The sequence below is a fragment of the Bombyx mori genome, chromosome 7 (assembly GCF_030269925.1).
Source record: "Bombyx mori chromosome 7, ASM3026992v2".
NCBI lineage: Eukaryota > Metazoa > Arthropoda > Insecta > Lepidoptera > Bombycidae > Bombyx > Bombyx mori.
This window is the reverse complement of record NC_085113.1, coordinates 6,295,208-6,311,729: the sequence shown is the minus strand read 5'-3', so window position 1 is coordinate 6,311,729 and position 16,522 is coordinate 6,295,208. Positions and strand designations below refer to the sequence as shown.

The 16,522-nt window shown below is 39.7% G+C and overlaps 1 protein-coding gene across 10 annotated transcripts in view; it reads left to right on the top strand.

Moving 5' to 3' along the window:
* LOC101740069 (microtubule-associated protein Jupiter) overlaps positions 1–15,149 on the top strand; it is a 158,434-nt gene extending 143,285 nt beyond the window's left edge. For 4 of the 10 annotated variants that reach the window (XM_021351373.3, XM_021351369.3, XM_021351372.3 and 1 more), the window contains 4 exons: positions 9,341–9,491; positions 11,243–11,414; positions 12,038–12,130; positions 13,436–15,149. In XM_021351373.3, coding sequence (XP_021207048.1) covers positions 9,341–9,491; positions 11,243–11,414; positions 12,038–12,130; positions 13,436–13,572 — 553 coding nt within the window. In that variant the 3' untranslated portion in view covers positions 13,573–15,149. Of the gene's footprint in view, positions 1–9,340; positions 9,492–11,242; positions 11,415–12,037; positions 12,156–13,435 lie in introns of all 10 variants that reach the window. The other 6 variants (XM_021351370.3, XM_004931246.5, XM_021351374.3 and 3 more) reach the window with 4 other exon arrangements.
* The last annotated feature ends 1,373 nt before the right edge of the window (positions 15,150–16,522 follow it).

The following is a 16,522-nucleotide window of genomic DNA, read 5'->3' as shown; positions in this document are numbered from 1 at the left end:
TTTTTCCTACTAATTACAGAAGTGTGTAGGCGGCATTCTGTGTAAAGTATTTATAGGTAATACGTTTGTAGTTGGATTCTTGTGTTTGCTTTGTACGCAAGTTATGAAGTATTATAATTATAGATGTGTTTCAAATCTATATATTAATACGTGAAGCAAAAACTTTGTATCCCTTTTTACGAAAATTGCGCGGACGAAGGAGTATGAAATTTTCCACACTTATAGAGAATATAGAGAAGAACTGAACAATGCTAATATTTTTTTAAAATAATGCATAAAAGATACATTAAATCAATAAAGAAAACATTACACACACTACATACCATGTATTTGACGCACACACGCTTGCATACTATTTATTGTCAAACTTTTGTTCTTGACGTCTAGTCTGTTGTCGAATTGAGAATAGATTTAAATATTGTTTGTCTTTGTTAATATTTTTTATAATGTAGTCTTGGCGAAATTTGTGATTATAGAAGTATAAAATATAATCATAATAGTGTACAAACTTACAATTCTAATTAATTATAGTCGAATTTCGTTTACTGCGGGACCTCTCGTAATCCGATAAAAAAGTAGATGGAAAGAAATGAAATGTGTGTTTAGTATAGTATTGAAAGTTTATAGAGTACATTGATCTCGGATGTATATACGAGAAACAATTACGATAAAATTTTAATTGTGTTTTAAATGAGGAAAAAGTTTTTCTTTGTTACTGACCTAGGTGGCCAGTCGTAAAACTCATGCCAAGTCCCTGTGCACCGTGATAAGAGGACATGTTGCACCGAGCTCATATAATGTGTAATAAGTATGCGATGAATATTATTTTTTATATTTTATTTATTTTCATTCATCAACGTTGTTAATGAATATTTTCCCTAAAAGTTTTGTTGTATTAAATCTCTTGAGATTACTATTCAAGAGTTATCTTTAAAGTTTAAAATGGAAAAAATAAATTTCTTTACATATGTGAATTCATGTTTCGCTCACGTATTTCCATTAGTTCTTGATTAGGCATTAGGATTGAACGTAGCAAAGTTGCATTTACGTTAATCTCATATGCCAGCTATTGAACTTGATAAGCTTTACTTGCGTAGCTGATTATGTGTAATTTACGCAATTTGCCGTCTACTGGAGGGACGCACATGCTTCGAGCATCAACGTATTTCGTTTTGCAAATTGAATCGTAAACGAATTCATTTAAGGTGTATTTTTCTAGCTGACGAATAATCTCGGGGCGCGTACGGCGAGGAAACATCATGTCTAACATTGCGCTGACCACCGGTGAGGTTAAAATAATCGCATCTTATAATACAACGTTGCTTTTTGCGATGCATCCGGAGAACATTAACTGTATCCGTTAAACTACGTTTTCCCATTTCAGTTTTAATACCGTTTTAGTGCGGAAATTGGGCCCTCGAGACTGTTGTTATTAAAAAGGTATCTAATAATCATTATCTTAATACTCCTGCTATTTGCAGCAATAGGAATGAATAGTGTTTTGTGGCTAGAGTGGCTTAAAGTTTTGTTTAATTTTAAACTTTATTACTTTCCAATAAGAGAGTTAATGGGAAATAGACTTAGTATCCATAAATTTAGAGATAGAGTGCAATTGGTTGTGGAATGACCAGTGTTAGATTACTCATAGAGATTCGAAAGAAGTTAACTACTACGGCAGGACTCCTCGCCTCAAAGTATTTGTTGAGTGGAATAGAATAGGATTATTTACGAAAATTGAGCTAATGCTGTAACGTAAAAATATGCTAGTACTAAACTTGTTCTGTAATACAATACTTATGATGTATCACACAGGCTCTCTGCTCGTGGTGGTGGTACCGTCATTTACTATAGAAGAGCCCTGCATTGCGTCCCACTCGATCCTCCCGCGCTCGCTAATATCGAAGCATCAGTGTGCCGAATCTCACTGACGGGACACGCGCCGATCGTTATCGCGTCCGTTTATCTTCCACCGGATAAGATCGTTCTAAGCAGTGATATCGAGGCGCTGCTCGGCATGGGGAGCTCTGTCATTCTGGCGGGCGACCTAAATTGTAAACACATTAGGTGGAACTCACACACCACAACCCCGAATGGCAGGCGGCTTGACGCGTTAGTCGATAATCTCGCCTTCGATATCGTCGCTCCGCTAATCCCGACTCACTACCCGCTAAATATCGCGCATCGCCCGGATATACTCGACATAGCGTTATTAAAAAACGTAACTCTGCGCTTACACTCGATCGAAGTAGTTTCAGAGTTAGATTCAGACCACCGTCCCGTCGTTATGAAGCTCGGTCGCGCTCCCGATTCCGTTCCCGTCACGAGGACTGTGGTGGATTGGCACACGCTGGGCATCAGCCTGGCTGAATCTGATCCACCATCGCTACCGTTTAGCCCGGACTCTACCCCGTCTCCTCAGGATACCGCTGAAGCCATAGACATCTTAACGTCACACATCACCTCGACATTAGATAGGTCATCGAAACAAGTTGTAGCGGAGGACTTCCTTCACCGCTTCAAATTGTCCGACGATATTAGGGAACTCCTTAGAGCTAAGAACGCCTCGATACGCGCCTACGACAGGTATCCTACCGCGGAAAATCGTATTCGAATGCGTGCCCTACAACGCGACGTAAAGTCTCGCATCGCCGAAGTCCGAGATGCCAGATGGTCTGATTTCTTAGAAGGACTCGCGCCCTCCCAAAGGTCTTACTACCGCTTAGCTCGTACTCTCAAATCGGATACGGTAGTAACTATGCCCCCCCTCGTAGGCCCCTCAGGCCGACTCACGGCGTTCGATGATGACGAAAAAGCAGAGCTGCTGGCCGATACATTGCAAACTCAGTGCACGCCCAGCACTCAATCCGTGGACCCTGTGCATGTAGAATTAGTAGACAGTGAGGTAGAACGCAGAGCCTCCTTGCCACCCTCTGATGTGTTACCACCCGTCACCCCGATGGAAGTTAAAGACTTGATCAAAGACCTACGTCCTCGCAAGGCTCCCGGTTCCGACGGTATATCCAACCGCGTTATTAAACTTCTACCCGTCCAACTCATCGTGATGTTGGCATCTATTTTCAATGCCGCTATGGCGAACTGTATCTTTCCCGCGGTGTGGAAAGAAGCGGACGTTATCGGCATACATAAACCCGGTAAACCAAAAAATCATCCGACGAGCTACCGCCCGATTAGCCTCCTCATGTCTCTAGGCAAACTGTATGAGCGTCTGCTCTACAAACGCCTCAGAGACTTCGTCTCATCCAAGGGCATTCTCATCGATGAACAATTCGGATTCCGTACAAATCACTCATGCGTTCAACAGGTGCACCGCCTCACGGAGCACATTCTTGTGGGGCTTAATCGACCAAAACCGTTATACACGGGAGCTCTCTTCTTCGACGTCGCAAAAGCGTTCGACAAAGTCTGGCACAACGGTTTGATTTTCAAACTATTCAACATGGGTGTGCCGGATAGTCTCGTGCTCATCATACGGGACTTCTTGTCGAACCGCTCTTTTCGATATCGAGTCGAGGGAACCCGCTCCTCCCCACGACCTCTCACAGCTGGAGTCCCGCAAGGCTCTGTCCTCTCACCCCTCCTATTTAGCTTATTCGTTAACGATATTCCCCGGTCGCCGCCGACCCATTTAGCTTTATTCGCCGACGACACGACTGTTTACTATTCCAGTAGAAACAAGTCCCTAATCGCGAAGAAGCTTCAGAGCGCAGCCCTAGCCCTAGGACAGTGGTTCCGAAAATGGCGCATAGACATCAACCCAGCGAAAAGTACTGCGGTGCTCTTTCAGAGGGGAAGCTCCACACGGATTTCCTCCCGTATTAGGAGGAGGAATCTCACACCCCCGATTACTCTCTTTAGTCAATCCATACCCTGGGCCAGGAAGGTCAAGTACCTGGGCGTTACCCTGGATGCATCGATGACATTCCGCCCGCATATAAAATCAGTCCGTGACCGTGCCGCGTTTATTCTCGGTAGACTCTACCCCATGATCTGTAAGCGGAGTAAAATGTCCCTTCGGAACAAGGTGACACTTTACAAAACTTGCATAAGGCCCGTCATGACTTACGCGAGTGTGGTGTTCGCTCACGCGGCCCGCACACACATAGACACCCTCCAATCCCTACAATCCCGCTTTTGCAGGTTAGCTGTCGGGGCTCCGTGGTTCGTGAGGAACGTTGACCTACACGACGACCTGGGCCTCGAATCAATTCGGAAATACATGAAGTCAGCGTCGGAACGATACTTCGATAAGGCTATGCGTCATGATAATCGCCTTATCGTAGCCGCCGCTGACTACTCCCCGAATCCTGATCATGCAGGAGCCAGTCACCGTCGACGCCCTAGACACGTCCTTACGGATCCATCAGATCCAATAACCTTCGCACTAGACGCCTTCAGCTCTAGGAGCAGGCTTAGGGACCTCGGTAACCGTACTCGTCGAACTCGACAAAGAGTTCGCCGTGCAACCTAACCCATGAATCAGCTCGCTGAGTTTCTCGCCGGATCTTCTCAGCGGGTCGCGATTCCGATCCGGTAGTAGATTCATTCGCGAAGCAGCTGCTCTTGAGCTGTTAGGTCTCCTTCGGAGGCGCTCGGGTAGCTGTTAGCAAATCCCACCCCTCCTGGCTGAGCCTTTGCTCGCCCACCTGTCCTGGTGAAACTGGAAAGGCCTCCGGGCCACCAGTAATCCTTCAATCATAAAAAAAAAAAAAAAAAAAAAAAAAGATGTATCACAGCACCCATATTATAACACCTTCCCCCTTGGAGTAAAGATTCGGGCACAATCTTTGTGGTGATGACTTGCTGTCGGGGTAAGGGTCACAGGGATGCCAATGTTGATGTCGTTTGTCGTCTTGTATCGAAGCATTTGTTAATAATTTGAATATAATCACTAGTTATTTCAGACAAGCAGTTAGGGATGTCATCGTATCAGTCTAAATGTAATATCGGAGTAATTGACCACCAGGGCTATGTTTATCATTGGATCTTTGTTGCTATGACGTTTTACGAGTATTTACATTGACATATTTGACAATTTTCGATTAGATTTTGAATGTTATCTGTCGTCTGCGAGTCCGCAAGGGTAGGTACCACAACTCTGTGTATTTCTGCTGTGAAGCAGTAATGCGTTTCGGTATGAAGGTCGGGACACCCGTAGTATTATGAAGCTGAAATTTAGAACTTATGTTTCAAGGTGGGGGGCGGCATTTACGTCGTTGATGTCCGTGGTCTCCGGTAACAATTTTCAATACAAATGAGCCGTGAGCTCGTCCACTCAAGTAAGCGATACTGAAAATTCTATCTCGATGTTGTGAGAGTGGTGCACTATAATGATTTTAGTTATATTAGGGATTTTTAAAATATTTGAATTTGCTTTCAGAGATGGTTAATTTCATAATCGTAAAGATTAGATGAGTGTGCCCTTAGGTTCTCACGGAGTGGAATTGTTGTCAAATCAGCATTTGCATGTCACGTCCAGTGGTCTTCACGACAGTTGACATGTTCGTATTAGCAATTGAAACTCATCGCCCACATCCATTTGTTTGCACCTGGTGGTTCTAGACTATTCTCGGACATACTTGACTGCCTTTATGGCTTATAACTTATTCCTGTTTGATGTTATCTAGTGATATTTGGAACGAAGTTCCTTACGGCAGGCTTGGAGGGGACAGGGGTTTTGCTGCGCGACCGAACTGAAAAAAAAGTGATAGTGAAACCGTAAGAAAAAATCCGTGGACAAAAGTGCGTGGAAAAAATCCGTGGAAAAAAGTGCGTGGAATAAAACCGTTAAATGAGACGTGCGCAGGCGCGACAGTCGTATACACAAGCGAGTAGTGTATAATACCTTTCTCTTTCTCCCTCTTTCTTTTCGTTCTCTCATCCCTTCTCTCTCTATTTTGTAATTATTTCTATTTCTATGTAATTTTATGTTGTCAAACAAAAATAAAGAGACATATTTTTTATTTTAATTGATAATTTGAATTACGATTTTATTTTTATTTTACGTAATTTATTATTTCCTAAAATACTGAATTTCTTAAATACTTTCCTGTACTTAAATAAAAACTAATCAGCAAAATTTAAGAGAAAAATCAAGAAAACCAACATAAAATTGAGCACGATTTTTTTTTTGCAAATTGTGTCGATTCTACATTAGCCGAAGGAACTTCGTTCCTACCTGGTGTCCCACGACACCACATTTTAATTCAAATATTTGTGATTTTTTTCTGTCGGTGTTGTAACCGTAACAAGAGTACACTTTAACACGAAATAGCTTTGAATCATTTAAAGTTTTTTTTTATTGATTAGATGGGTGGACGAGCTCACAGCCCACCTAGTGTTAAGTGATTCCTGGAGCCCATAGACATTTACAACCTAAATGCTGCACCCACCTTGAGATATAAGTTCTAAGGTCTCAGTATAGTTACAACGGCTGCCCCACCCTTCAAACCGAAACGCATTACTGCTTCACGGTAGAAATAGGCGGGGCGGTGGTACCTACCCGTGCGGACTCACAAGAGGTCCTACCACCAGTACAAGTGCGTATTTTTCGTATTGTTGTTTTAACTAGGGAAATTTCTTTATTTTAATAGCGTGTAAATCATTGTTCCGTCATAAAGTTTTAATGAAATTTAGAGCACAATCCATCGAACGTATAGAGGAACTGAAAGTTTTGTAGGAATTCACCGTTGTTCAGTCTCCCTTTTGCTTTTTTCAGTCCAAAACTACTCTTCTTTCAGTGACTACTCTTTTCCTACCTCTAAGACGCCTTGATGAACAGGTGCAAAACTACTAATTAGCTCTCACAATAATCACTGAAGTTACGATGTCACAATTTATTCGCTAGATTTTAAAGTAAAGAATTTAGTAATTTCTGTTTGCATAATCTGTATGCGGGTAAGACAGGTCAAAAAATCGTAATAGGCATTCATACAGGAGGAATAGGAAAAAGGAATATCATCGCGCTCTTAGTTATGTTAACTGCAAACATCCGTTGCTAAATAGCGGAAAAATTTACAATTTTTATAATTATTTGAAATCATAAACATTCAATTAGTATTTATTATCAATGATTTAACATTAGCGTAACGTAAACGATTTAAATGGAGTAAAATTTTTACTATATTACGACTTTGGCATCGTGTAAGGATAGGCTGAACAGCCTTTGGTAACTTCACTTCAAAGATCGCAGAGCGCGATAAGTCCTACCCACTTATAAAAGCGAGCGTTTGCGCTTCAAAACTCCAACGTTATCTTGATATCTCGATGTAACTGACTAGACTCGTTTGAAAACCGTCTTATTAGAAATAATATTCAGACTTGCATGTTCATCTGTTGATTTGTTTTCATTTTGAAACTTGTGTGTAGGTTTTGTGCTGACTAATTTAAATTGAAATGTTTGTAAAGTAACGAACCAGTTAATGTGGATATGTCTATGTTATATTATTTTATGCTATGTTATGGACATGTCTATGTTATATTCAGTAAAAAAAATAGGACCTTGTTACTAGGTAAAATTAATTGTCGTTAAGTAAATCTAAAATACGACTAATTCATCGTCAACCTTGATAATATACTTTATGAGTGAGAAAATGGAATCTGGTTTAGACACTAAAATGATTATTATCAATGCATCACAAAAGTTCAACAACCGATGTCAAATATTCCTATCGCAACTTATTGAAGTATAAAATAAAGATAGGTGTTTACTGAAGTCGGCTCCCCGATAACCTGAACGTAGGGGTTCTCACTTCCTGTGCACAGGGAAAGGGTCATTAACATGCCGAAACGATTGACCACGAATCAATAGTAGTCTAGCATATCGCGGTAATTAAAATCGTATTTTATGACGTAATCGCAAGCGAGAGATCAATACAGTATGTTTTGTTTAACATATTTATTGCACAATGTTTTTTTTTTGTAGATACATTTAAAACTATTTACAACGTGTTGTATTTTGATAAATTTCAGATATATTTTATGGGAAAATAATCTAAAAATAATTGCAGTTTCATGAGTGCATACATTATTCTTGAGTGGCCGTTTATTATTTGGTGTTCTTGTGACGATAAACAAAAAAAAGGTCCAAAGTTAAATGAAGAAAGCGTATCCGTTTACCCGAAACGTGTTTTAGTGAAGACATCAAAATTTATACAACCCATTAAGTTTCATGTTTCGTTCGTAATCTTCGATAAAGTAAAAACAAGAGAAATTCAACAAAGTATATCGTGTTCTTTAACTTTCGCTAATTTATTTATCCATCGAGGACTGTGAGTTTTCTCGATGTTTTACGATTAAGGCTGGATTCGGTTGGTAATTTTGATGTTCGCTAAAGTTTGCTTTCAGCGTTCAGAATTGTACCTACCTTGTCGATACTGGACTCTTTACTGTTGTTATTTATTTACGTCAATCGAATGCTAATTGATGATTTGTAAATAAATAAAAAATACATTGTAACACGTACAGTTAGTTTAATGTAGTCTAATATCTAATTCGTGTGCATTCAACAGCTTAATAATAATAAATTCCTTGATACATAAGTACAGTTGCTAGCAAAGTCGTTATTCGTATTATTATTACCTATTTTTAAGTATTTAAAAAAGTCAACCGACAAAACTCAACCCGTTTTGTTAACATGTTGGAAATACATATTAAAATATAAATAGATATCGTTTGCTTAGTTTATTACGGACTTGCATTACTAGTAACAGATGTTCAGGTTTATTTTTGCGTTTCCGTTTGAAGACAACATAATCTTGTATTCAAAAATCAATTATTATCGATAAAAACGACATTGGTCGATAAATCTAGAGGCATTTTATAGAAAACCAGATTTCCTTAGTCGAATCATTGACTCAACGATTTCCTGTAATAAAATTATTTGACAGTTTTGTACGGCAGTCAATGACACATGATGTAGACACCACCGAACACGGGAATAGACTGTCAGCAGTTAGCCGTCAACGCATAGGCCGTCTTAGAGATTGTAATCTAATAAATAAAAAATAGTTCATAATTCATAATATTATGTATTTTGTTTTAGATTTTTACAAAATTTAATATTTGTTTTATTTTAGGACAATAAAGATCACAACGGCGGTATTATGTCTCTACGGGTCTACGGGCCGTCTATGCTATAAATACTTGTCCCGCCATTTTCCTCTTTAACTTTATTGAACGCTTTCTGTTTGGCGGTAATTTTTTAAAGCGCCTACCAAATTATGTTTATAAAATTTAGGAAGCTAAAAACAAAAATTACTGAAACGTTTAAACGTGCTAAACAAATTTGCAACTAAATTGGATTTTAATAAATTATTTCCAGGGTGCCTAACGCGCCTAAGAGCTGCATCGCAGAAATCTTCAATGGCGATATGACAGACGGCAGCCCCAAGAAGAACGGCATGGCGCGCCAACGTGTCGTCCGCGACACACCGACGCGTCCGCGTGACACTCACTCGAGACTTTTCGGACAGGTGAGTGTGTACCAAATGTTCACGATTGACTTCAACGGTGAAGGAATAGCATCGTGTAATCAAAATCAAACCAGCAAATTATAATTTGCGTAATTACTTGTGGTAGGACCTCTTGTGAGTCCGCGCGGGTAGGTACCACCGCCCTGCCTATTTCTGCCGTGAAACAGTAATGCGTTTCGGTTTGAAGGACGGGGCAGCCGTTGTAACTATACTTGAGACCTTAGAACTTATATGTCAGGTTGGGTGGCGCATTTACGTTGTAGATGTCTATGGGATCCAATAATCACTTAACACCAGGTGGGCTGTGAGCTCGTCCACCCTTCTAAGCAATATAAAAAGAAAAAAATCTTTATTTAAATGCCAGTCTGGAAAAATAAAAAATATACTAACACGATATATAGTGTTTAGGTAGTTATTTGTATGTACAACTTTTAGGACAGTACATACACAATTTGTTTAGTTATGAATCCTGTATTTTTTTTCTAGTTTTAACATTGAAGTTCGTTTTATGAACCCAAGTGGAATGTTAACACCTTGTTTTTGCTGGGAAAAAAATATATTTTATATCAATGCAACTCGTAATTTAAGATGGTCAAGTTTTTTGCTCCTACCTATGCTGATAGCCTTGAGAGGTTATTTCAGCTTCACCGTAACGTGTAAGTGAGTTCACGGGGCTTAAACCGGAACTGTTGCTAACATTGGCCCTAGCAAGAATAGTGCTTCGCAGAATCTACCACCGGATCGGAAACACGATCCACTCAGAAGATCCGGCGAGAAACTCAGTGGGCTGTGTCGGGTTAATTTACTCGTCGAGCCCTTCGTCGCAAGCGACGGGTTCGGCGAGGACGGTGACCGATGCTCAGGTACCTAAAAGCACCGTTAATGGATCGGGAGGATCCGTAATGAAGTATTTAGGGCGACGTCGACTGTTTACCATTTGGACCGCGGGATCGGCTATGTAATTACCGGCGGCCACGATGAGGGTTTTCGTGACGTGCCGCCTTTTCAAAGTGGCGCAATGATGTCGACTATCTGTAGATAGTTACTGAGTCAAGCTCCAGGTCATCATGGAGATCCACATTCCTTAGGAACCATGGTGCTCCGACGGCTATCCTACAAAAACGGGATTGAATGACTTGAAGGGGTTTCAAGATAGTGCGGGCCGCGTGAGCGAACTTTGTAGAGTGTCACCTTATTACGAAGGGACAATTTACCTACTTCGCTTGCAAATCATGGGAAAGAGGCGTCCTAGTATGAAGGCGGCACGGTCGCATACCGTTCTAATGTGGGGTCGGAATGTCATCGCTCTGCCGAGGTTTACGCCTAGATATTTGATCTTCGAGACCCACGGTATGGCCAAAGAAAGTGATGGGGCAAATGGCGGGGGTGTTAACGCGCTTATTAGGGAGTGGGCTGCCCGAAATGGTATTCGGAGGGCGACCCCTATTGAGGTTGATGTCAATGCGCCTTCCGGAACCACTGTCCCATGGTGGCTACTGCGATCTGGAGTCACCGATGCAATAGCGACTTCTTCTTACATTGGTATTGGTAGATAGCCGGGCCAATGATGTACCTATAATTGTTTAGCCTTTTTTAATATCAGGTGTACGTTGAGTAAAGATGTATGTTTATTGATGTTTTAAATAGTTTAATTTAATTATTGATTATTATTGGGCGATTGTTTGTATGTTTCGCTGATTAATTTGAAACAAATCAGCACGCAAATTTGTTTAAAACTAATTTAATTTCAGGCAGCGAGCAATGGACCCGTTTCTCCATTGATCACCGACACCATCCGCAGTAACATCCAGTTTGGTGATTCTGAAATGAACGGCGGAAGTCCTACGCACTCCCCCGCCAAGATGATGAACGGAAGCGCTTATTCGACACCCAGCCGAGGTGAGAGGGAGCCAGCCGAACACTGTGAGTCGAATTTGATGTAGGCACGAACAAGCACGGCTATGGACACAGGTTGCGGTGATAATAATAAATAAAACATCACGAATGTAGAACTTATTTAATTTTTGTTATTACAACTTCTTATGGACGTAATATTTTTTTTGGAAATATGTCTCGTTTTCTAAAACTTCTGTAATTGAAATTCACTGTTGATTCTACGTTCTGGATGTTGTTCTTTAGCAGGGTCAGAAATATATGGTTTGTGCCTGGAAATAATTCACTTATTCGTCGTAAATTTACTATATATGTGTATACTCATGCACGCTAGGATGATATGCTTCATTATATGATACATAAAAGCATTTATTTACTAACAAACAATCGTTTTTACTGTAAAATATTTAACCGCTGTAACAACACATTGGTAAACCGTCTTTTTAAAGTACATATTATATATTTAAATGGGCTTTAAGATTAAGGGTATAATGGTAAAGCTAACATAATAATTGCAGGAAACATTTACTATCTACAAATCAAAAATTCCGAATAAAAAGTGACAGTCAAATGCAATACGCAACAAATAGATTATGGTCTGTTAGGTTATTATTTAAGTTCGAATGAAAACCGATTGTTCTCTGAATGATCAGCGTCATACACGCCACCGAAGAGGAATCCAGTGACAGGCGATGGAGTGCCTCTGACGCCGCTGCGTCGCCGTCATCCGGCTGCGAGCCTGCGAGGTGCCGAACCAGACTTTGCTGATCCGTACCTATCTTACCTGTTAAATCCCCAACCGACCCATCGATATTTTACTCGTGAATGGCCACCGCGTCCTGCCAATTACTATGTTGAATCTACTACGAAACCGGCTTTAAATATTCAACACACGCCTTACGCTCTTCTTGGTTTAAAAACTGATGACCCCGAAAAAGATCATCCAGTTATCGATTCCGATTCATTATCGCCTCAACCAATTTTAGACAGACATTGGCCTCCGTTTCCGGCACAACATTATCTTGAACCTTCTGAATATAAAGTTCCGTACCATCCCTTGCCGCCATATGCTTTTGTCGGTATGACGTCAGTCTTGGGCGAGAGGCCACAGCCTGATTATAAGTATAACCCGATCCCGACATTAGATGGACGAATCGATCCATTTTTAGTTGCGAATTGTGATCCAACTCCCACACTTTTCAAATATGATCGCGATGCCATGATTCCAGATATGACCCTCTTACAAACTCCATTGATTCCGGGTCCCCACACTTTGACAGGTTTCCCCCCAATATTCCATAAGTACGTCCCTGGATACCTATTTAAAAAGAATCGGCACGGAGAAGACTTCAATCCTAAGACGTACTTTATAGATTATGTTCGCCGAAGGGAGATGGGTGGGTGTTTAATTTCGACAGAAGGAATGGCTTTTGCACATCTGATGAAATGAATTATTTTCATTTTGAACTGTCGTAGCTTTTGCATTTATTTTATTTTGCTGTCTGTGAAAGAAAGAAAAGAACTGTGGAACAATTCCTTCAAGTCATCAAATTAAGCACTCACCGTCTATTATTATTTGCTGTTTAGTATCGGTATTCAATACAACGAATACAATGCTTTAGGACCTGTTAGACTAATAGTTTGTTCACTTAACTGCTTTGTTGTTGTCGTTGTGTATTGTATTTTGAATACTATGTATTAAGATATATTGAACTTTTTAAGAATAAATTGTTGGGTTATTTTGCCTGCTATAATCATATGTTTATTCCTATTCAAAATTAGATATTGTGGACTATGTTTTAGAATAATATCGTAGTCGAGTAACAATCTAGACTATTTATTAGAATCTGTTTGTCGGAATTCTTTGCATGGTAAAATTCTTCTTGTTAAAATAATTATCGTAACTTTGCATTTTTCTTCGAAACACTTCATTTTTACTTCACTAATAGTTGGAATAATAAAATTAGACTACAAGAGTAATTTGAAATAGAAATGTAAACACATTTATAAAAAGAAGATTCGAACTCTAATTTTTAAATTAACTTTTTCAGAAGGCAACCCAATCACCGGTGACGGATACAAGTCGATGAACGGGCAAATGAACACAATGACGTCAATTAATGGCACCAGCAACATTATCTACTACAACCGCGTGCCGCCCGGCGGTTATTCATCTGGACTTTGGTAGACTACTCACTAACTACTACTCTATCTATACCCACCATGACGTCTTAAAAGCGAACCGTTATGAACCTTTACATAAATAAAAAACCTGTCATCTAATTTATTTGTACGTAAAAGTCGCAAGGTTTTTTTAATCGATTCTAAATGGCGATTCTGAATGGTTTGCACATGAATCAAACATTCATTTTGCAGTATTATCGTCTAACTTGTCATATGTTGCATTGTGAATGTCTGGTTTAAAAAAATAAAATTTAGCGACTTATTATTATAACTCAATCGTCGATCAACTATCTCGACATTTACAGTAACGTAAATAATACTTTTTGGTTCCTCATTCTTGCTTAAATTATGATGACACTTCTCAGTTAAAGCTAAATTTTAGCATTTCTAAAATGCACGCATGTAGATTGGTTTCAGATTAAATAAAATGTGAGAGTGAGGTACCTATTTTTTTGTTTTATAAGATTATTAGTAAAAGTATTTAAAATGCATTTATTTCATTATTTCTCATAGTTTGTCGATTAAATTCGAGTAGTGTTGGCAAAATTAGTAACGCAATAATGCACGTCGCGTCCGTAAAATACCAATGGGTATATGTTGTTAATCAAATCCTTAGCCTGACCCAGTAACGATTTCATTCGAATAATTTAGAATAGAATTATAGATATTTTTGTAATAATAATTATTCGATAGTGTAAAGACATTAGTGTCGTCGTTCCATTTTCAAAACAAATCGTCTCCGTGACCAGTGACATAGTGAAATGTCATTGGTTAAATATGAATTGAAAATATACGCTAAGCAGTTTAAAGGTTTAAACAAAAAAGTACTCTTGGCACTTTTACGATTATGTTATCCCAATGATATTGTGAATTAGGAGTGAGGAAACGTATCAGCAATATACCAAAACAAATAGTGCCTTGAACGGTGTTGCAATAAAATTCTTCAAGAATTGTAGGTTTGCGTTGGTAACATTCAGCGTATACATGAGAAATGATTATATTATCTATATTTGACAGTATAGAAATAGTAATCATACGGCACTCGGACTAAAATGGTGAATCGGGCAAATGAATTAAAACATATTATAATTTTTGCGAAACTATTTTAATTTTAAGACTCTAATATGACTTGTTAAATTCATTTTATAGTAATATTATAAAGATTTTTTTTTAAATGCATTTATTTTCTCTTTTTAAAAGTTTATTTTATTTTCTACTCGTTTAGTTTTGTCTATAGATGGAATTGATGGTAGATTATCTGTTAACAAAGTATGAATGAGAATTGAATAGATTGGTATGTACCTACCTAAATAATTTATAATTTTGTGTAATCTCTAACATATATTTGCCGAAAAATAAGAAATATAAATTTTCAATAAACTATTAGAAATATCTTGTATGTTGGGAGTCGTTGAGTAGGTCGAGTAGTAAAGATATGTAATTGTAGAATTAGCGTAATAAGCATATCAACTTTCATAAAAATCTCTTAATGTTTCTAACGTACCTTATCACTGGCCTAAATGTAACAATGTTAATAGATAATAACCATTATTTCATAATAAAGTTTTTTTATTAATTCAATGAGTATTTTATTGTTTTATCCTTGTATAAAACAAAGTTCAATCGCTACCTACTTTTTATTAAAGTAGTCGAGTAATATGATTTGGTGGTAGTTCAAACGATGCTGAATACAACGGTAGGTGGCGGCTTGGCTCTGCTCCTGGTATTGCTGAAGTCCATGGGCGACGGTAACCACTTACCATCAGGTTGGCCGTATGCTCGTCTGCCTTTTCGTCTTACAAATAAGTAGGTACCGATTTGCTGTTGGCGACTGTCATGGGCTGTGATGCACGTCAGCGACGCGACCTGATGGGCGGAATTGACTTCTGCGAACGCACTACCTTGCAGAAGCATGGCGGGGGTCTCGTTGAAACTATTGTCGGTACATTAGGCTAATACTTATCCGTGTGCTTTTTCTCTCTCTCTCTCTTCGATCGGTTCCTCACTGCTGAGGTTCGTGACTCCGTCCGATTTCGTCAACCAACTGTCTCCATCGATCCCGCCCTGCAGCCCGGTGCGTCGCTGATAGGTATCCCCAGTTCCTCCGCTATTTGGTTCGACCATCGTTTGGGACCTCTACCCCTAGGCCTTTTTCCCTCTATTTTACCGGTCACCACAAGGCGTTCCAAATTGCTGGTATCCCTACGTGCAACATGACCAAAATACCGCAATATTCTTTGTAGGCAGATTGTGGATAGACGTTGAATCTTTTCTATTTTTAACTGCCTGAGAATAGATATGTTGGTGCGGCGGGCCGTCCATGGTATTCGTATCATACGTCGCCAGCACCACATCTCAAAGGCGTCGATTCGCCGTGTGCTTAGTGCGAGTTTTTTAACGTTCTCGATAGCGTAAAAGTTAGCTCTGTTTTGTATGGAGTTGGAACGTTTGCCTACGTTTGCCGCTAGGGGCACTGTCCCAACTGCATACAAACGTGAGTTAACTTTTACGCTCTCGAGAGCGTTAACAAAACTCGCACTAAGCACACCGACCGTGACGGGGCAAAGCAAAGCCGCCGTCGTTCGAAGCATGTCTTGTAAGATCTCCCGGATTCACTCTCGGTGATTTTAGGCCCCTCAAGCACCGGTCACCGACCTCGTCGCACTCGTAGATTACGACGAAGAGTTCAACGAGCGAACTAACCCATAGACACAGCCCACTGAGTTTCTCGCCGGATCTTCTCAGTGGGTCGTGATTCCGATCCGGTGATAGATACAGCGAAGCACTGCTCTCATTAGGGCTAGTGTTAGCAAATTCTTTCAGGTTGAGCCCGTGAGGTCACCTACCCGCCGGACGTATCTAAAATAGCCCCTTGGTGTACCAGCGAATAGGTAGGGAGAAAAAAATAGGTTATTTTGCCTACTTAATCTTCAAATTTGAAGTCCAAAAAAATT